Source organism: Camelus ferus, chromosome 1 (assembly GCF_009834535.1).
Source record: "Camelus ferus isolate YT-003-E chromosome 1, BCGSAC_Cfer_1.0, whole genome shotgun sequence".
Taxonomy (NCBI): domain Eukaryota; kingdom Metazoa; phylum Chordata; class Mammalia; order Artiodactyla; family Camelidae; genus Camelus; species Camelus ferus.
The window spans coordinates 111822337-111844811 of record NC_045696.1 but is presented as its reverse complement, the minus strand read 5'-3'; the positions used below and the strand labels follow the sequence as shown (position 1 = coordinate 111844811).

Here is a 22475-nt window from a genome sequence, read left to right as displayed (position 1 = left end):
TCACAACCAAGCCCCACATATACCACATGGTCACTTCCACCATATTCTATTGGACACAGGCCAGCTCTAATTTAGTGTGGAAGGGACAACACAAAGACATGGAAGCCAGGAGGTGAGGATCATGGGAGGCTGGCTACCACAACAGCAATATTCAGTTCTGGCAAGAATGGGAGGAAATGGGAGCCCTGATAGACTATTGCTGGGCATGTAAATTGGTGTACCTCATTTAGAGGGTGATTTGAGAGTAGACAGTAAGATTTAAAATGCAATATATCTTTGCATATATTCTATGTGAAAGACAAGTATATAAGGATGTTCACTGCGGTAGTATTGGCAATAACAAAAAAAGAGGGGGAAACCTATGTAAGGGAATGCATAAATTCAGGAATACGATGGTTAAAAAGAATGTGGCAGATCTATGACTGACCACGGAAACAGCTCTAAGACACACTGTTAAGTAAATAAGAAAATACACTTCCATTTACACGAAAAGAAAAAACCAAATACGTGAATACTGATTTTGAGTGTGTGTTATGTCTGAATATGAAAATTCAGAGGAAAGCTCTAGGAAGACACATGCAAAAATTTTGACCGTTACCTCCAAAAAAATGGTGGCGTGTAGGGAGCGGAGGCAGCATTTCTACTTTATAATATTGTCATTTGAATTTTTAACAAATGGCTTTCATTATGCAAACATTTAAAATTGGTAAAGAACAGACTTTGAGTGACAACCCCAAATGCCCTCTGACATGGGTTTTCGTGGTTAGACTTTTATTTTATTAGATTAGGATAGACAGGTTATTTATTTTAGCTCTTCAGAGGCCCTTTCTGGCTGACTATGGATGCTGCTCCAATTTTGTTGATCTCAGATGATGTCTTTAGAAAATTAAGTGACTAGAGCAAGGTCTCAACCTCTGTTTTCACTTGCGGTGTCGTGATCAGGAAATGGCTGTCAGACACTCAGGTATTCGGCTGCTGGTTCTCACTCAGCCTCTCCGTTTCATGGGCACCAGACAGACCGCCTATGATACAGACCACTATCAGCCAATGAGACACCAAAGTCACTGGCACTTAACAGACACTGAAAAGGTGGCCATTATGAGTTTAGGTCCGTTCTAAATCTCCTATCAGAAATAAAGCACTGTTTTGGTCAGTATAAATGATGTACCCGAACACATACTAAGGGGAATCATGCCAATCATGGCTTGTGTTGGTTTACTCTTTCTTCCCGTGAGTATTTTAGGAAGGAATACTGCCTTGATCAGAGCTTGTCACAAAGTGTATGTGCTTGAACTATGAAATCAAAACACAATTAACTGTTGTAGAAACTTTTTAGAAATTTACACAAATACCAAAGCATATATATCTAGAGTAATCTATTACCACATTATAATTTATTCTCCAGAAAAGCTTCACTATAGTTAGAAAAATCATTGTACCTAATAACAATTTTAGTATCTCCCCAACTTGAACTTTGCCATCAAAGAATCTATATTCATGAAACGTTCATGAAACACCTACTAGAACAGCAGCCCACACACAGGTCTGCAACTCCAAGGCATCCTGACCCTGTGTGAACTGTTGAACCCGGCAGATCAGCAGACACAAAGACCGAGTGTAAGAGCGCGTCTTGCCCATGTTACTAATCCACTGCACTGCTTAGACAGGCCATTTAACTTCTCTGTGTTTGCGCTTCCTCGGTGAAAAGTGAGGCGTCTGGATTAAATTACATCTAACAACGCTTCCTACCCTGAAAGTCCATGACAACATGTTCTCCAGCCCTCCCTTAACCTGAGGCACTCCTTTTCCTTGTAAATCGATCAAAACATCAGCTGTAACTTCTTGTTCATCTTGAGAATGTGATTTCCAGCAAAGGGCTTACTTTAAAAAAAACACTGCAACAAAAAGCAGACTGTCTGTAAAATCCCTCGTGAGGCTAAAGTATAAACCCTTTTTAGGCAGCGAGCAAGGGCAGAAGAAGGCTAACCAATCAGAGCGTGGTTCCAGGACCTGCTGCCGTCACTCCCTCGGTGCTTCGCATCCCCCCTTCAGTCACAACAGGCTGAGTGCTTCTCAAGTAAGACCCCAGGTGACTGCTATAAAAAGTGCAGCTAATATCAGGGCCAGTTTATTGAGGGGATCTGTACCGTCAGCCCCTCTTCACCCTAGTTACTCTTGCCTTACCAGTGTACTGTCACTAAGCTTTACACATTACTGAGAAGTGCCCTGTCCCGTACCTCGCGTACTATTTCCAAACTTGTCTGCATAATAAAGTATTAACACGTGTCAGGTACCCTGGGGTTAAAACTCATGGAACGCATTTAAGAAGTGTGCCGACTACTTTTCTCTTTAACAGTTCAGCTCTATAAAAATATAGGACATTTGAACTTTATTTTTCTGCGTAAAGCCACAGGAAAAATTAGAATGTTTCCTTTCACAGACAAAGTGCACTGAGTTTATTTTTATTACCATCTTTGTAAGACTGCTTGTTGAGCTCCAGGTTTTCTCACGAAGAGTGTTGGTCCATCTGATCATCCAAATACTCACCATGCTCAGACCAAACATCTCAAGACAGGGAAGAGACAAGGCTCTCCAACTTTATGTATTTGGACATTGTATGATTAACTTAAGAGTTTGAAAATTCCAGAAAACTTTCTAATATTAAGACATTACTAAATTTAGATGTACAAGCTACTTTTATAAAAAAAATGTAACTTTTTAGCAAGAAAGTGATCCTCAGCAGAGTTTGACTACAATTAAAAAGAAAATAAAAGACCTCTGTTTCAGGATTTTAGTACATATTCTATAATGCATGTAACTGTTCTACTGAGCTGCACAGGGTGAGAATGTCTGAGAACATACTTTTCTTGTCAGAAGATCTGAGAGCTCACTTTTCAGCATCACAAAGTCTTCGCGGACGGGCTGCTGCCACCTTCATGATGCCAGCACAACACCTTTGCCCACAAACACTTAACAAATATACACTAAATTTAACTGGAGAGGTTATAGAGAACACATACAAAAACTCTTGATACAGTGTATAAATGCTGAATGATGTAGTTACATAGTTTCAAAGTCAAGAATAAACATTTTATTCAATGAGGTAGATAAAAGTACTCAAAAGTAAACTCAAAAGTAAAGCATTTTCTGAAGTGTCCACAGATTACAGATTTATAATGTATTTTTGAATTTATGCAGTCACTGTTAAATATCTTCATAACTCTTGTCTATTCAAGCAGTTTTCAATGTTTAACATACTTATTAAAGATTTTTATTTAGCCAAAGTAACCACTAAGAAGATGTAACGCAAAATAATTCATTTTATTTCTTAAATGACTATGTATTTACAATCATAAAAATTTTCATGCATTGTAACTTATGAGATACTCTACTTTCACATTTATTAAAAATTAAAAATCTTAGGAAATGTAGTTCAATTACTTTTGAAGAAATTAATGGCTGATCAGAGACTGTCAAATTACTATTAGCAGCTTAAGATTTCTTCATAATCATGAATAGCATTTAATCACGAACACCTTCATTTTACTTTTAAAATCATACACTTAACAATTTTCAGATGAAAATCTCATAGTTGGGCAGTAAGACTTTACTCCAAATTATAGTCACATATGTAAGGGAGTTTTTAATTCGAGGTTTCATTATTGTCCATAGTATAAAGATATATTTTCATGAGGGTTACATGATGGATAGCCAACAAGGAAATATGCTAGCAGAGGGCAGCAAACTGACAGTTAAGCATGCACGGGACTGACAGACTACTTTAGAACACGCTAAGTCCTTGATTATGGCCAGCTTTTCTATAATGGTCAGGTTCTCAAAGGTCACTGAATTTTATAATTATCTCTAAACAATTTTCTTCATGGTCGTTTAAGCTTTGTCTAAACAGCTGGGTGTGTTGCCAAGCAACCACACCATCTCCTCTGCTTAATTCTGCTTCCAAAATAACTTCAGTGGCACTGGAAAAATCACCATAGGAGCGAAGAGTTTTATCTGTTAGAGGAAGAAAAATGACACTTTGCTTTTGGTAAGAACATAAAGAGAGAGTTCTGGGATGCATTTTATATATCTGCCTTATAGGTAAAAAAATCAACCCTTAGAAAATAAATAAAAATTATTCTTTATGGAGGAAATGTGCCCTTTGAAAAAGAAATGAGTTTTCTCCTTCCATTTGTGTTCCATAGTAAAAAAACGTTAAGCCATTCTATTACAATGAGGTTATATGGGTTTTAATTTAAACAGTTTTTTTTTTAACTGTAACAGTATGAACTCTAGGGTAAGAAAAACTCTTAACTACATATCAAATAAGTACAATTACTCTTCAGAGTGTTAAATACACACGTCACAATTAATTCTCCAGTCAAATGCTTACCACCTGTCAGCTGTACTTGCACTGTATCGGATCGCAATTTCCACTGCACTGTTCCAGTCTCAAAGGTCTGACTACTTGTCCTAATGGAAATGTCATCTACTTTTAGGCCGACTGACCCACATTCAAACTTCCAGGAAATGTAAGCATAAGACGATCCTTCCTTTCGGGTTAAATACACCTACAGAGTTGAGAGAAAAAAGGAACTGTCAGAAATAATGAGGCTGTGCAGAAAACACATCCAGTCAAAGTCTCATTGTCACAGGTACTACTCACAGTTATTAAAAATCTGATTTTTCCCACTGAAAAGATTTTTACTTCTAACATCTTTTCATTTTATTAGCAATTTTTCCTATAGCATCTTTTGCTACAAATGAAAGAAATTATTTGAATGTGAGGGCCTCAGTAAGTATCGCTCTGAGGCTCCATGCTGCCCAGGTTCTGGTAAATCACACTGTCTTTTCAATTAATAAGTCCAGCTATTTAAAATGAACTTCATAATGAATCCTGCTGAAAATGAAGAGTCCTTTTAAATGCAGTTAGTTATTCCTTGATTTGTCTTCTTTTCTAAGTCTGGATTTTTAAGGTAAGCTTTCCTCGAATGAGATGGGCCATATCCTCTACACCATGTTGGTACCTCAGTCACTGCTAAGCAACAGTAATGCTTTAAAAGGTAATACCCAGGCCCCCGCTTGCCCCTCTGAAGAGTAAGCTCCCATGCCTTCATCATCAATGCCCTGACCGCTTCAAATGTACTGTTTAAGGCACCCGGGTTTACTGGCTGCCTCCAGCCCATCTTCTCTCACAGTTTAATCGACACTCTTCAAACACTGACATGGAAACTGACATCCATGGCCTTGGTCTTGTACAGGCAATTCCACTCACCCAGGCTCAAACCCCTAAGAACCTGACTGTCTCATCATTTATCCCTAATGCCCAAACTCCCACAATAATCCATGCATTTCTTTGAAAGAAGTCTTGGGGGGGAACCTTTCCTCATTTAGACTGCGCTTATCACCACAGGCAAGACTTTACACTCCTCTTTCTATAACTGTCTAATGCTTCTAAAATCCCACTTCCTTCATATAATTTGCTTGGTCCAGAACATACAGCAAGTACCTGCCTCATGCATTAAACACAAACTATTAGCTTTCATGGTCCTCCACAATTTCATCCCACCTTCAACTGCCAGTATTCCTTTACCCAAATGCGTAACTATTTTATTTCAGGTGTGCTTATATTATCTAACTTAACCAAATCACAAACTCTCCGGGGAAACTGGATTCATAGTTCTGGATTCATGGGATCTAATAAACAGTATTTAAGCACTAGAAATTTGCACATGTGCGCTCATGCACACACATACATACACCCGTTCAGAAACACCTAATCTACTTCTCAGGGGGAAATAACTGGAAGTACATGAAACACATTCACCATGGAAACAATCTACTCATACTATTCTAGTGTTCAGTCACCAAAGAAAAAGTCAATTACTGCTCGCATTCTATTGATATTCTATTCAGCAACCTACAGCTAGTTTTCTTCCAGGTTAAATACGTCAGCTGATTTGAGTTTTTAGAATCAGTAAGCTGGAGATAATAAACCATTAAACAATCACTCTCCAAGGAAAATGACTTAAAAGTCCTTAGACTAGATGTGTATACAGGTCTACTGTTGTTCTGCACAGCAAACCTCGATGTGTGCTACTGCTGAGTGCTTGCTCACGTCCAATCTCACTCCGGCACCTCTGACGCGTGTCCCCACCGCATGCTCCCCTTACAGCTATGTTTAAGGAGAGCCTGGGCTCAGGGCTGCACCCTGCTCCCCAGGAGCTGTCAGGTTCACCCATGCGAAACTACTGGGCACCTGGGACTATCTATAACTTAATTACTCCTCCGAAGGAGTGTTTAGTAAAGGGAGTCATCTGGAACAGATGAGCCAAACATAGAGGTTACTGGAAGAAAGGTGGTTGGAAGAAACTAAAAGACTGGGGGAGGTAATCTTAAGAATTAAACATACTTAAATTTATGCCTCAATATCTACCTCTACGCTTGTGTGTTTTCAGAGCTCAGTAGCTTCAAATGGCCCCTCTCAAAGTGTAGGCATATAATATATGATAGGCTGAAGTCAGGTTAACTTCCCATTTCTAGCTTACCCCAAGAATTGCTTCAATTGTATCAGGTGAGTCTGGTCCAGAATTGTTTTTAACTGTCAGAGGTTTATGATAGCTGTTGAACATGTCTGAGAATTGCTTTTTCTAAGACTTAACATTTTTCAGCCCTAAAGGCATCAGGTTTTTACAACTCTTAAGAAGTTAAAGGATAAGATGGAATTCATCACTGAATTCTTAAATGCTTAAATAAATTTTCAAACATATTAGGAGCAAATAAAGGTTCTCTTAGACTAAAGAAACAGCATATGGAGATAAATCAGACCCTATTAATACTGGAAATTCATGTCATCTTTTTGATACAATATATTCTGTCTGTAGCATCTTAACCAACTTATTTAACTCAGCATTTTTAGAGATGGTAGAATGTTACCAAAAACAACTATATACTCAGTTTGGTAATTTGAAATGTACCAAAACAACAGGATTTACATAAACCTCCAATTGTGGTCCTGTCTAGGTGTAAAAGCAATGGAACCAGTAATTATAATTTGTTTAGGAGAAAAAAAACCTTTATAAACTTCTCAAATAGTCAACTGTTTGGTTTAAAGGGGGAAAAAGCATTTTGGTAACTGGTTGTCCCTAACTCCTTGATTTACCTTAGACCGATGTTTGCCTGTTGGCTTGTTAAATTCACAGGTGTCAGTTACTGTGTGCAGCTCTACATGCTCGGTTCCGAATTGGTGGGACCGCTAAGGGATGAGTGTCATTACCCTACGTTAGCAGTGGTAGTCAATCGCAAGGCATGGTTTCTCTCCTACAGACAGAGATCTATACAGCAGTACCAGCCCCCAGCTCAGGGATCCACCCTGCCCCTTGGTGGCCTCTGTCAGGACATAAAGGCACATCTCAGCCTGTGGCTGGGAAGAAGACCAGCGCGCCTCTGGTTTCAGATCTAAGTTATCCTGCTCCACAATGTACACAGGTGATACAGGGCTGTGGCTGTGACCACTATTTTCAAGGTTGAGAACAATCCGCAGGTCAGCTTCTTTCTGTATTTCACATTCTCGGGAAGATGTTCACATAAAGATTTTCTGATTACTACCTGCCAGGCTGGTCAGTCCGCTGCTTTGATTTCCTGGAGGTTCAGTTTGTACTGCACTGTTTGAAGTTGTTCGTCAGTATGCGCTTAAAATTCTCATTCCGCTGAGGCTGCTAAGATGAACTCTAATGAAGTCCACCACACAGCAGACACCATGCAGTCAGTCCCTCCTACAGACACCCAGCAGGGTAGCTGGATTTCAGGAAATTTTAATCCAATGCTGGCGAACTGTGTTGCTCATGAATCTTATTTTCGGTTATTCCAATTTTCTTCACTGAGGTCCAATGTGAACACGATCAGTTCCCACTGCACTTAATCTTATTAACATGCCTGCAGGCCCCGGAGCCACCTCTGGATCGCCAGCGTGATCACGTCCTTCCCTTGCCCGAACTCCTGCATGTCTCCTAGTGTGTAACTGCAAGGCCTGACACCTGCTCACCTCTCTAGTCAGCTTCCCAGTATTCTCCCCATATTCCCTCCGACTTCCTCTTCTCCAAATGTGCCAGATGTTTCTCACGTCGGTACTTCTGCACACACTATTTCTCACACCCCAGAACACCCACCCCTTCCACATCCTGTCCCCACACTGAGAAACTCTCTCCTCTAAAAGTGCACTCAGATATTACGTCTTCTGCAAGGCCTGGCTCAAGGCAGTGGCTCATACTCTGTCTCACACACACCCATATTCTCCCAGTGCCCACCCCACTGATCTGAACAGCTGGTCCACGTGTCTTCCTCCTACACAAGTCTGTGCTCACCTTGGGCTTGCCTCTTAACTCACCAAGACGTCCTAAGTGCGGAGCACAGCGTCCGACAACGCGCTCATTTGCTGAATGACTGAGTGACTCAGTTGTGTATGTAATGCCATACACCTAAAGGTGCTAAAATGACTCCAGTGACAAAGAGAATGATGGAACTGCTCAAAAATGCTGAGCATCTAAGAACACCCAAGGGACACAGTCTGCAAGAAGAGAGTATCCATGGTGCGCGACGTAGCCCCCGGCGGGTGCAGAATGTATGCCATAAATGCTCAACCGCTTTCTCATATCCGCCAAGCTTTACTAAACGTTCACCGTACCAGGCACTACGCTAGATCTATGAATACCGAGAGTACAAGAGTGCGCAGGAGAAGCCCGGGAAGTGTTTACAGTCTAGAAGGAGACAGTATAAACAAGCTATTCTCACATGTATTCATAGAATAAACGTCATATGGAGAGTACATGACACAATGAGTCGATTAGGGGAAAAAGGACCTGGGTGGCTGGACCGGAGGGAATGAGGCTTATGCTAAGTTCTAGGAACAACTCTAACCAAAAGGAAAGAAAAGAGGTTCTGTGGAGAGGGGGGCAGGGCAGGACAGCTGCAACGTGGCGAGCAGGGGGAGCCTGGTGCAAGGCGAGGGCGAGGCGGCAGCAAGGGCGGACCCCGAGAGCCTGGAGCGGCTCCTCACTGAGAGCACTCAGGAGCAGATGGGGTCTTGAGAATGTTCTTCTGGCCACAGCACGGAGAACATCTCTGAAGGGACCAGGGCGATGCAGGGAGACTGGATAGGAAGCTATTAACATCACTTTACCAAGATGTTATCACCTTCCTCCTAAAAAGTAGTCTGGTCTTCTTAGCTTTTTATGTTCAAGTCCAGACATCACTGAACAGCACATTTGCTAAGTAGCAAAATGCAGTGAGTGTCTGTGCTGCTGGGAGGCTGCCTCTTTGAGGGGGTACGAACCCGTTCTAAACACCTAAGGGCAGGCTTCATGCGATCTGTCACGACTCCTGCCTGCAGATCACTAAGGAAAGGTGTGGTGGAAATACGCTTCTACTCTTTAGTGGAGTTAGAGACTCCCTAACTGGGGACAAGCTAGAACAGAACCAAAAATACTGATTTAGGTGAAAAATTCAAGATTTAATGGCAATATACTACTTCTGAGTTATCCACTAGTCTCTGCAAGGGTAGTTATGATTCTAGTATTTTTCTTCATTTAGTACAAAATATTTTAACTGGAAATATTCATTCAGCTTTAAAAAAAAAGTATGTAGGCATAAACTTACTTAAGTAGGTGTTGCTTTGTATTTAATGGCCTTCACATCTCGTCTACATTATGTAAATTCCCACACGGTACACCCTCTCTGGCCTCGATGATCTATGATGATCTATTTAAAGATCTCAACGCACGCCTCGGACTCCACGCTGCGTGCCTGCTGCTCCCTGCCTCACGAACACCCTCTCTGCTTTCAGCGCCCGCTCCAGTGTCGCCCGCTCCTTGGAGCCTTGCCCAGCTCCCACAGCCAGGTCTAATTACTCCCTCCTGCTGTTTCCATGGCAATGTGCGATCTCCTCATTGCTGCTCCCTGCATCGCGGTTCAGACGGCTCTTCGTGCTTCGGCTTCTCCTGTTAGACTGCGAGGGCAGAAACTGTATCTTCATCTTCTCATCCACGCAGCTGAGAACAGCGCCTGGTGCAACACGCACCCAGTACACATTTGCAGATGAACAAACTCATCAACAGGACACAGAAGAACATGCCACAGATGAGGCCTGTTTCTAGGCACATCGCTGGTTTCTCCATCAGCACTGGGGCTGGAAGGAAGGCGTGCTTTTTCTCCAGTTCAGCAAGCATAGACTAGTCCTTGGATAAATACCATGTCTATCCTGTCCTGCTTTCTTTTCAGAGCAATTTTTAAGGTAACGATAGTCTTCAGAAGTAGTTCATTCTCTCTCAGCAACCACATAGTCAATTACAGACACACACATCTTGAAATTTTAAAATTTATCTTGTTTTACACTTTATGCCCTTCTTTAACTAAAGAAGAAAGTACCTACATCTACAATCTCAATAATCCTATAAATTATTCTTGGCTTACTACAAAAAAGATGGTCAAAATAAGTTTAGAACAAAACACTATGATTAAAAAAAACCACAGGGACCTCACCTTTGTAAGCCTTTTATACTGATTAATGGCTGGTACAGTGATAACCATGCTGTAGATTCTCATATGCACCAGCAGCTGTTAATCTGTGACTCACTTTTTAAATCTATTCAGTGTCTTACAACTGAACAACTTCCCTTCTCACCCTTCACTCAGCAAGTTAAAGCTCCTTATAAGTTCATTCACTCCAATGAAATCTATCAGTAATATGGTTGGCTCTCCTGCGGTCATGCGAAAAGCTCTGAGCTTACTTTTGGTGCGTCTAAGGGGTAGGGCAGTTTAAAAGCAAAGCCTCTTTACTTGTTACAGATGACATGTGACAGTAACATTCAAGTTGTTATAATGAACTACTACACTCCTAGCATCCATTTCTGCTTTATTTTTTAAAACACAGAGAAGAAATGACCAGTATTGCTGCTCGATCATCCACATTCTTATGAAATGAAAGCATGTCAGATGCTCAGCTCTCGGGGACCGTGGACGAGATCTGCTGCAGTCCCTAACAGCCGGCCTTTAGCAGGCAACCAATACATATCTGTGAAGGAACTGGATAAAAATACACTCTACATACTCACGTGAAAATCAGTCACATGAGTTGGTCATACACTTGATTATTTTTCCCCATGAAAGAATTAAATTCTTCTTTGATGAAAATGGATACTTCCTTGATATAAACACACAAATTTCTAATAGACTTCTGATTAAACGTTGGGAGCAGAGTTTTCTTCTCCAGGTTTAAGGATTACTAAAAATAATTCTAATACCAGTTTTCACATTATGCACGGCTGGAAAATGAAGCCAATCTATATTTGTCTGAAAAAATGACTAAGGTTTGAAACAGTTCCATGCATTAAGTTACCATGTTCCAGTCTGTTTCAACTTTTCTGAATATGGACTCCATTTTCCACACACCATTCTCCCATCCAGAAATGGTTTGGTTATTAGTTGAAACTCGGACGTAACAGTTTTTTACAACATTATAGCAAAGGTGGAGCTGTTTAGAAATCTTCTCATTTTCAGAGGGGATGAACACGATTTCTTTACTCTTAAAAAGAAAGCAGAATTAGTTTTTTAATGTAATGGAAAACAGATACATAGAGGCACCACTATGTATAATAGTTAAGAGATTCCTTCAACTTCAAAATGAAAAATCGGTGCCACTGGAAACTCTGGAAAATATTTTATAGGTTAAATATGATCAGTATGATGCTGACACAGCATCAAACACCACTCAGCAGAAAACAAGAGATGTAAACTGTAGCTCTGGCTTACACTTTTGTGACTTAGTGTCAGCGTGAATTCATTCCTACACCACCACCATCTTTTAACTGGACTACTGCCGTTGTCTCCAAAAGCTCACTCTCCACTTTCAAGGCTTAACCTCTCCACAGAGCAATGAAAGTGACTTAAAAAATGTAAACTGGGATACATCACTTTCTTGCTTAACTCGCTCTGCTGACTTCCCACTGTACCGAAGCTCCAAACCTCTACCAAGGCTCACAGGGCCCTGAAAGGCTCGTCCCCTGCCTCCTTCTCCAGCCAGACCTCTCCTGTCTCTGTGCTCCCACCATGCTACTTTTCCCTCAGTGCCTTACAAGGGTCAGCTCCTTCCTGCCTCAGGGCCTTGGCACAAGCTGTTCCCTCTGTCTGGAATGCCATTCTTTCTACTTTTCATATACTTGATTCTTTCTCATCCTTCAGGCCTCAGCCTAAGGCCACTTCATCAGTGTCCTTTCCTGACAGTTAAAGGTAGGAGAGTGCCTGGAAGGGACAGCTGGACACAATCTTCAGCACGTCTGAAACTGCTACAAAAGCTCATGTTTTACCTTAAAATTCCAGGCAAATTTTGTATTCTACTACAAAATAAATCAACATTTATTTTAATGTAAATAGTCCCCTGAAATCACTGAGTGGCTCTAGAGTTTGAGAAAGACGATGTATCTATCCTGTGTCTTCACGTGCCCGACACAACGTTCCCGCCCCTCTGGACATGAGCACAGCAGCACTGCGGGTCAGGCCGTTCCACCTGGTGGGGGGGCCCTGTGCATTGCGGGCTGCTTGGCAGCGCTGACCCACTAGATGCCAGTGGTACCGCCCCTCTCAGTAGTGACTCCCACAATGTCCCCAGACGTTGCCAAATGTCTCCTGGAGGGCAAAATCATCCACCGTTGAGAACTACTGCTCTAGTCTGTGTCAACGTCTTGCTTTTTACTAATCAGTTTAGTAATCAATCAAGGTAATAGATGATGCTTTTTTTTTTGTTAAACATTGGGTAGTAGGTATTAAACAATATAGAAATCTCAAATGTACAAGGATCACTAAGTAGACTATAAAACATCTTAGAGCTGGAAAGAGAAGAGTATTTACAAATGTATAAACAAAACGACAATCCCTAGTAGAGCCCGTGATTATTACTGCCGAACAGATAAGGTCAGAAAAAAGCAGTCTATCATTTTTAGAGAGTGACTTTATCACTATGAATTAGTAAACTGCACTTTAAAACAAGCATAGAACAATACTTCCCAGTTCATTTTTTTCTCTTCTTTAGCAAAGATATTTCAGAGCATTGACAATAACTAAATGGAATTAAAATTTTAAGGTAGCATTATCTACTATTTTTACCAAAATTAACTGATTACTAAAGAGAAAAGAAAAATAAGTGTTACTGAACGTATCATTTATAAACTTAGTCTTTCATGAATTCTTTAAACACTAACATTAGGATAAAACTTTTTTTTTATGAAAATGATATCACCAGTATTTCCTTTTTTTCCGATTGATTTCAAGGTATAGTTCCCTAAATTTTTAGGACTGATATTTTTCAATATACTTTTAAAACGAACATCTAATTCTAAAGACAAGAATCATTTTTTAAATCCATGGTCCTCATATGGTCTCCAGTAATTGAGAAATTTTAGAAATTTTCAAAAGCGAAAACAATCTGGGCAGCACATGACCCAGTTCATATTTTTAAAGTTTAATCAATTTATATGCTACGCAAGAGGAAGCACACCCATCCATAAAAAGAAAAAGAAACGAAGACCTAAATACCCATGTTTTAAATTGAACACAGCTGTGAATTACAGTAGCTCTTTTAAATTGGCTTCATTTAGATTTATACTTGTAACTTGCACTGCATCAGCAGTGATCTGAAATATTTTTGAATTTAGACCTTATAATTCTATGGTTCAACCAATACTTCGAACTGCCAGCTAAAGATGATGGGATAAATTAAAAAGCAAATATAGTTTATTAGGGATAACTCACCCCTTAGGGACATATTTCTTTATTAGAGAAATTAGTTGTCACAAATTAAGAAAAACAAAACTTTGGAACCCTTTGATATTGCTACTGTGATGGATTATTTTCTTCTCAAGCACTTTTCATTATATATCTTTAGACATTTATATTAAATGCTTTTTAGTGAGTCAACTTTAAGCTTCCTAAGGGCAAAGGACAGTCTACTGCACGTCTTTAACGCCCATCACAGAGCACAGTGCTTTTCAGCTAGCCTCTAACTCTAGAAATTACACTTTCATTGTGCATTATTTAATTTCAGGGGATTAATCAAATGATAATATCTTAAAATAAGTTTGACTATGTAATAATACTCACATCAACAATTTCTAGCCAAAACCAGATGTATGCAAGTATATAATAAAAAATAAACATTTTGTTCAGCTGCATTACACAGATTCTATTATTTATCCCACTGCATTTCATCAAGTTTTCACAGAATTGAACAGGACTTCACAACACAGGATATCCAAAAGTTTAAAGAATAAACATTCAACATCATTAGTCAGCACCAAAATGCAAATTAAAAACCACCATATAATAATACTATATACCACTAGATATGCTAACAAGAAAAAGATCATAGGCAAAGATGTAGAAAAATCTCATTTGCTGCTGCTAAGAGTGTAAACTGGCACAGCCACTTTCGAAAACTGTTTGGCAGCATCTGAACGTCCTCATACTCCACGACCCAGCTGTTCTGCACCTAGGTATGCACCTACCTGAAACGCATGCACACATTCACTGAAAACACGTCTGTGAATGTTTACAGCAGCACAATTTTTTTAAATTGAAGTACAGTTGATTTACAATGTTGTGTTAATTTCAGGTGTGCAGCAAAGTGATTCAGTTATATATATTTTTTTCAGATTATTTTCCACTCTAGGTTATTATAAGATACTGAATATATCTCTATGCTATATGGTAAATATATATCCTTGTTGCTTTATTATTTTATATACAGTAGTGTGTATCTGTTAATCCCCTACTCCTAATCTATCTCCCTCCCCTGTGGTAATCGTAAGTTTGTTTTCTATGTCTGTGAGTCTGTTTCTGTTTTGTAAATAGGTTCATTGGTACTATTTTTTAGATTCCACATATAAGTGAGATCATATAATATTTGTCTTTCCCTGTCTCATTATTTCACTTGTTCTGACAGTCTATAGGTCCATCCATGTTGCTACCAATGGCAACATTTCATTTTTTTATGGTTGAGTAATATTCCACTGTGTGAGCGTTGATGGACATTTAGGCTGCTTCCACGTCTTGGTTATTACAAATAGCATAGCAGCATAGCTTTAAACTAAAATCGAAAAATAATCCAAATACCCAATAGTGATGCGGATAAATTATAGTATATTCACACAGTGGAATATTATACAGCAATGAGAATAACATACTATAAATATGCAGCAATAAGTATGAATCTCACTAATGTTAGGAGAAAAAGACCACCCACAACAGAGTACATCCTATATGATTCCATTTACATAAAGCACAGTAACAAGCAAAACTAGTCCAAGATGTTAGAGATCAGGACAACGGTCACTCTTAGGGGTGAAAGGTAGTGACTGGAAAAGAAATCATGGTTGTTTCTGACATCTGGTTGTCTATTTCTTATTCTGGTTAGGGGGTAACCACAATCTGTGAAAATTTGTTAAGCTGTACACTTACACTTTGTGCATTTTTATGTACTACGGTAACAGTTACACGGCACTAGAAATTTACATAAGGTAATCAATAAAAAAACTCTTTTAACTGCTTTGTTAAACTCTTATATGTAATTATACTATGCCAATCAATAATTGGTTCTCTTCAAATGTTTACATTTTTAAACAATTACTCTGAAAAGTTCATGGAAAGGTCATGGCCAATGCATTTTTCTGTACGTAAAGGGCACTGGACAGGAAGTGGGAAAGTGAGGAGATCATCACGCTGTAATGAGTTAAATACCTCTGGACCCGTTTCACCTCGGGCTGCTCTCCACGCCAATGACCCAGATATCCTTCCACCAAGTTCCCCAGGCTTAGGGCTTTTGGGAGATATAAATTCAACAAGCTCCACAATTATCCTCTGGAGAAGTTCTTTTCTTCTGTTTTCTGACAAAGATATTTGCCTCTGTAATTCATGTTTGAAAAAAAGAGTCATTAAAATTAGGGGAATGTAGAGGTCCATCTCTAAGTATGAATATAATTAAGGCATTGCATTTTAACAGGATCTTGAAAGAAGTAACCACTTTTATTTTCATACACATAATTATTTGGAAAATAGGGCACACACTGTGGAAACTTAAAACAATTTTACCAATTTTATGTGAAGAAATCATTTAACACCCATACTTCCCATGCCTGTGTCAGACCAACTGTCCTGCTAGCAACAGCGAGGGAGGCAGGACACACACACACGACACGCACATACCAACCCCCGTCTGAACACAGCAGAAAGCTACCGAGGTAGCCAGAACTGAGGAGGCTAAGATCCCAAGGGAAGAAATAAACACGTGACCTGAACAGCGCCTCTTCTCCCCAGGCATCCACCAATTATTAAGTGGCACAAAAAGCCAGGCACAGAACAGGCTAAAGCACAAAGCAGAATTTGCAGCAGTATTTTCAGTGCTGGGGAGTAAATAATTGGAGTTCAGGGCCTTCCAAGGCTCTAGTAAATACTCCAGGCTTTCAGCTTAGGCTCTCGGAAGGGCCACACACTAGAAGAAAAGTGAAATTCCAGGTAGAATGAAATCCACCTTGAGTCTCAGGCCCTGCAAGGTGATCCTCCCTACTCTAACTGCCTGCCGGAAGCAAAATTCATTGTTTCTTAAATCATGAAAAATAACATGCATCTATATAGTGAAACCTTCAGTGCTGCCGAAGTGGTATAAAATCAAAGCTGAAACTTCCCTTTTGGACTCCCATTCCTATTCCCAGAAATAGTCATTGTTAACAATTTCCTGTGCCTTGTTTCAGAAATTTCCATACATGGACAAGTGCTGAGTGTGAGTGTGTACAATTATATTCGAGACACAATTACTCTGAAAAACAAGGCAACATACTTTTTTTATGTCAAGTATCACATATACTGAAATTCTGTTTCACTAATCTTTGAGATGTGACAATTTAATGCAAAAAAACCCCACCCCCATGATATTTAAAATGAGTCCTCAAAATTTTCAACGAACAGGAAGATATTTAACATATTTAAATGTTTTTGTTTGCAAAATAATGCTACTATTTTAAGAACTTCAATAGGTTAAAAATTGGCTACTCCTGATTAAAGAATTTCAAATGTCCTCTCAAAAATGACAAATGCCCATCACATACCTGCTTATTAAGTCCATTAATAGTTTCTCGAAGTAACTCTTCCTTAATTTCTGTTCTTCTGGAGATTACCTCTTCATGTTTACAAGAATATCGCCAAGTGACATCAACCACCTTGAATTACAAGATACAAATACTTAACAAGATTGCAATCATCAACCTTAATTTGCTAAATACCTAGAATGTAAGTAATTCTTAAATAGAATTTTAAAAATAGTATCCTTTGTTTAAAACCTGTGGGGAAAAAATTGAAAACAATGTACTTTTTATTCATTTTCTAATGGGTACACTTCCAAGAAAGACTATGATTATGGGATAAAATTTTCAGAACATGTAGCTGTTTAAAATGTATCTACAAAGCTGATTTCACAAAATTCAACAAATAAAAACTCCATTTTCACTGTACTGAATATGTAAATTATGAATGTAAATGAATATATTATGAACTGATTTTTGACAAAGGTGCAAGGACAATTCAGTGGAGAAAGGATAATTTTTTTTAACAAACGGCGCTGGAACAATTTGTTATCCATATGCAAAATGATGACTTTCAGTTCAAACATTAACCCAAAATGGATCACAGACACAAATGTAACGCTGAAAGTATAAAACTTCTAAAAGAAAATACAGGAGAAAATCACTGTGGTTTGGGCTGGGAAGCCTAGTTCTTTTGATATAATATCAGGAAGCAAGATCTACAAAAGAACAAACAAATATACAGGACTTCATTAATTTCCTCTCTTCAAAAATCATTGAGAGAATAAAAAGACAAGCCACAGGCAGGGAGAAAGTTTTTGCAAAGCATGTATCTGAAAAAGGACTTGTATTCAGGATACATGAAGACTTCTTAAAACTCAACAATAAAAAAATGAACAACCTAATTTTTAAAAAAATGGGCAAAAGAGGGCAAATGGATGGCAAGTAAGTTCATAAAAAGATGCTCAGTATTGTCCACAGGGAAATGCAAATGAAACTACAACGTGATCCCACCACACATCTATCAAAAGGACTCAAATGAAGAAGTCAGACGACAATGTCAGCAAGGATATGAAGAAACTGGGAATTCACACATACTGCTGGTGAGAATGTAAAATGTCACCATCACTTTGGAAAACAGTTTAGCAGTTTCTTAAAAAGTTAAACATACACCTACCATATGATTCAGTCCTTCCACTTCCAAGCATTTACCAAAGAGAAAAGAAAGCATATGTCCATTTAAAGATTTGTGCTGAATGTTTATAGCTGCTTTACTTGAAATAGTAAAAACTGGAAAGCACCCAAATGTCCATCAACAGCAAGTGGATAAACAAACTATGGTACATTCACACAATGGAATACTACTCAGCAATGAAATACTGATACATGGCACACATGGTATGAATCTCAAAATAACCCCTCCCCCATCAAAAAGATTATATATGATTCTGTTTGTATAAAACTCTAGAAAAGAAGATGAATCTAGTCTTAGAAAGTCAATCAGGGGTTGCCTGGAGAGGGACGAGGAGGAGGGATAAGGAAGAATCCAAGGAAACGTCCAGGGATAGTGAACGTGTTCACTACCTCGCCTGCAAAGGTGATTTCACGGGCGTATACAAATGACAACATTTATCAAACTGTACACTTTAAATACATGCTGCTTACTTTATGTCAATTATACCTTCAAAAGCTGTCAAAAAAGGAAAAAAAAAAATCTTATTCTTAGAAAACATTTTTTTCTCTTACTTCCTACCTCATCTTTCGAAAATGCTATGACATAGGACAGCTTCTTGCCCCACCCTATTTCATAGAGGAGCGGTTTGTCACAGACATCTTCACACGCATCACAGTGCAGCCACCGCTGCTGAGCGGGAGAATAGACTTCTGTCCAGACGTGGTCTACTCAAGTGAGAGACAAGACAGCAACAAAAAAGGAAATAGAAGTCAAGTCTGTGAAGCCAGAATGACTTCCAACAACCATATACAAATGCCCAAGATGAGAACCACATAATACTTTCCAATATTCTAAATTTTAATCATTAAGGCTGAACATTTTGTGGCACACAAAACTCTAGAACACTTGTTTTCATTTCTCTATCTCTTTGAAATCCTTGAAAATGTTTTGGAAAATCTCCTTTAATACCATTTTAGGCTTAATTAAAAACAATGTGGGTTTTATAACTCTAAAAAAGGCAAATATAAAGAACAGCATCAAAAACATAGGACTAATGCACACAGTTTGCTAATGTAAAGGCGTTCATTCCACTTTGAAACTGCAGTCTCTCTAGACCTCTAAGATGCAGACCAGCGAGCAGTCCAACAGAGGATCTCTGGTTACTGATGGTCTACATCTGACTGTAAGGGAAGGATAACTATTAAGTGAAGGTTTCATTTCATCCTAAGAAAACAAGAGAAATGCGAGTAAAAAAATCTAAGGAGAAGGAAACCCATTTTAACATGTAAATGACACAAGTCATAACTAAATAAATAAGAGTAACACGAATTTCATATGGTTTTCATTATATTTTTACTGTATACTGAATTAAGATTACTAAATCTTTTACACTACTCTCTACAAAAGTGAAGATTTCTACAGTACATTATTTCACGTTACTATCCATATAGAAACTGCATTACTAACAATGTCATGATAAACTGTTAATACAAGAATGTTTTAGAGCGAAGGGCCAGGCAAAATGCTAGAGGTACTACAAACATCCTGTGATTTCCATAAAAAAACCTGTGAGGCCACTATTACTGTCATTTTACAGAAGGCAAATGGAAACTCAGACTGACGAGACCAGACGGTGACAGACAGAGACGACACGGCCGGACCGCAAGCCCAGTCCCTACGTGTGAAGGCCTCCCGTCTCAGCTCGCAGCACATTCGCACCTGTGTAGTCCCACACGTAGCGCGCCTCGAACCCCAAGGCTCGGCAGCACAGCATGAAACAGTTGGCCCACTCGCCGCATCGTCCACATCTTGTTTCCAGAAGTTTCTCAGGATTATTATACCTGGTTTAAAACAACAACAAAAGCTCTGATTCATTATCAAAATCAAAACTTTGAAGAATTCCTATTACCTTTGTGCTAAACAATAGTACTTCTTAACTTCATATTCTTAAATAGTAACTAAAGAGCCTAGCATACACGAGGTACTGCGCTAGACTCTGGGGTGGAAATGATTACACAGTGGTACAGCCTTCAAGGAGTTTACAGTCCTGAGAGAGAAGGAAAGAACACAAGTAACTTAAATACACGGCAGGAAGAGACCCAAACCATACAGCAGGTGAGAATCAGTGTCACGGGCGCGGGGCTGGGGGGGTGTTGGATTTGAGCTGGACCTCGAAGGGAGGCGGGATCTGGACAGGCAGAGGGTCTCCAGGAACTAATCTGCTGTGAGCATCAGTATCACTCTAGTAAGTGGTATAATTAGCTCACTGTATTTAAAAGGCTAACAACTTTAACAAACCACTCAATAAAGATTTTAAAGCTTCGCTGAACTCAATTTTACTTAAAATACTATTTTTCCTTCTAATGATCATTTTGATTGAAATTTTATTCTCCTGAACTAAAGGTGCTTGCTAAGTTGGAAGCTGTTTTTTGAAATGTGTTTGCAACATTCTTTTAACAAGTTACTCCAATTATAGAATTATCAGCTGAAGAACATTAAAGTTTTGCATATTGTGTTGAGAAGGATTTGGGGCTGGTATGCAGGAAAAGTGCCCGGCTAAGCAGAGGTGTCGGCCACGAGCTTGGTCAGGAAGGAAACTGTTTCATGAGAGAACTGGCTCTGCAATGACAAGGTGGTCTTACATTAAGCAGATGCTCTTGCCTGAGCTGAGTTAAATGAATTTGTAATTTAAGTAATGTAGCTACTGGAAAAAGTTGTACATTCACATGAAGAAGTAACAGCAGACTTAGAGCATCCTATGCCTCCATCTCCTGTACACCACCTGTGCCAAGGTGAAAGGTCAGCTAATAGTGTTCATCCTCCCAGCCCTCTACAGAGAACAGCTTACAGAGACAAGCAAATGAAACTCTAAATAAATCAACATCTTTGCTGGCCTGTGCCCTTTCACGCTGCATTGTCAGTCCACACCCAACTGCCCAGCGTTTATGAAGAGGAATTTAATTACATATATTTTTTGTCTTCAAATTTTTGCAAAGTGCCTGTGAAAATGTATGCTGAGCGATGAAGTAACTTGCAATGATTTCAGATAATAACTGGATATTGGATTCTGTTTATCTTAGATTCTGTATATCACAGGACTGATTCCTGGTTAAGACAGAACTGAGTCCCTGAGCCCCCAAAATTGGATATTTCAAAAATGATCTCTTCTTGCCTGGTGATACAACCAAACTTTAGAAGCATTGCCAGTTAAGAATATCTGGTAAGAGACCTGTAAATTAATGGATGGAAAAAGGTAATAGAAAAGATCCAATTTCCTTAGTTTAAAATTTAGATGAGGGTAAGTTAGGTTGGTGGGGGACACATCTAATTAAAACAAATTTTGTCCTTAGAAAGAAAATACAGTGGAATTCCATGATACTACATTTTCACCTTCTGTATCTCCATCCTTCCACATTTCCATCTGATGACTTTAGGGACAGTATTGTATTTACTATCACAATGATCAGTATTACCATTTTAGCATTATATTATGCGCTGTCAGTATTGCTATCAAAGTTATCAAAAAGTTAAAATTTATGTATTAAGGGAAGAGAAATATAAGATTTACAGCACTAAACTGCTAGGACTACATTCAATTTATATTTAAGAGTCAACAAACATTTCCTATAAAAAGCCACAGAGTAAATATTTAGACTTTGCAGGCCTCATGGTCTCTGTCTCCAGTGATCAAGTCTGCCATTATAATGTGAAAACAGGAACAGACTGTAAGTTAATGAAGCAGCATGGATGTGTTTCAGTAAAACTTTATTTACAAAAATAGGATGTGGGCTGGACTCAGCCTGTCAGCCATAGCTTGCTAACCCCTGTCCTGGAGGAATACATTTCTAATAATTAAAATGAAGATTAAAAAGTTGATTTAATAAAGATTCTCTCCTAACCATTCCAATAAGAGATTATTCTGACTTCACTGTCCAGGGGACACTCACCTTGGGAATCGGTTGCTGAGCTGACACACGTCACAGAAATGATCTTCTACTCTGTTCGCACCCCACTTCCGCTCATCATCATTGGGGAACAGTGATTCACCTCTGGACTTAGTCTGGCCACCACATTTACTGCACACAATGTCATTCACCCAGTGAAAAAATTCTTCCTTAAACCAGTGTAAAAGCTCCAGCAAAAGAAAATCCTCATCATTTATGTTGGTACCTGAGATGTTAAGA

General features: G+C 39.1%; 1 protein-coding gene across 3 annotated transcripts in view; it reads right to left on the bottom strand.

Moving 5' to 3' along the window:
* Nucleotides 1-3069: 3069 nt before the first annotated feature.
* Nucleotides 3070-22475, bottom strand: part of NGLY1 (N-glycanase 1) — a 48174-nt gene continuing 28768 nt past the window's right edge. The window contains exons 5-12 of one of the 3 annotated variants that reach the window (XM_032488392.1): nt 22239-22461; nt 20011-20132; nt 18871-19016; nt 17145-17255; nt 15781-15945; nt 11390-11575; nt 4391-4568; nt 3070-4011 (exon numbers count right to left, since the gene is read on the bottom strand). In XM_032488392.1, the coding sequence (XP_032344283.1) occupies nt 3836-4011; nt 4391-4568; nt 11390-11575; nt 15781-15945; nt 17145-17255; nt 18871-19016; nt 20011-20132; nt 22239-22461 (1307 nt within the window). In that variant the 3' untranslated portion in view covers nt 3070-3835. The remainder of the gene's footprint in view (nt 4012-4390; nt 4569-11389; nt 11576-15780; nt 15946-17144; nt 17256-18870; nt 19017-20010; nt 20133-22238; nt 22462-22475) is intronic. The other 2 variants (XM_032488396.1, XM_032488402.1) reach the window with 2 other exon arrangements.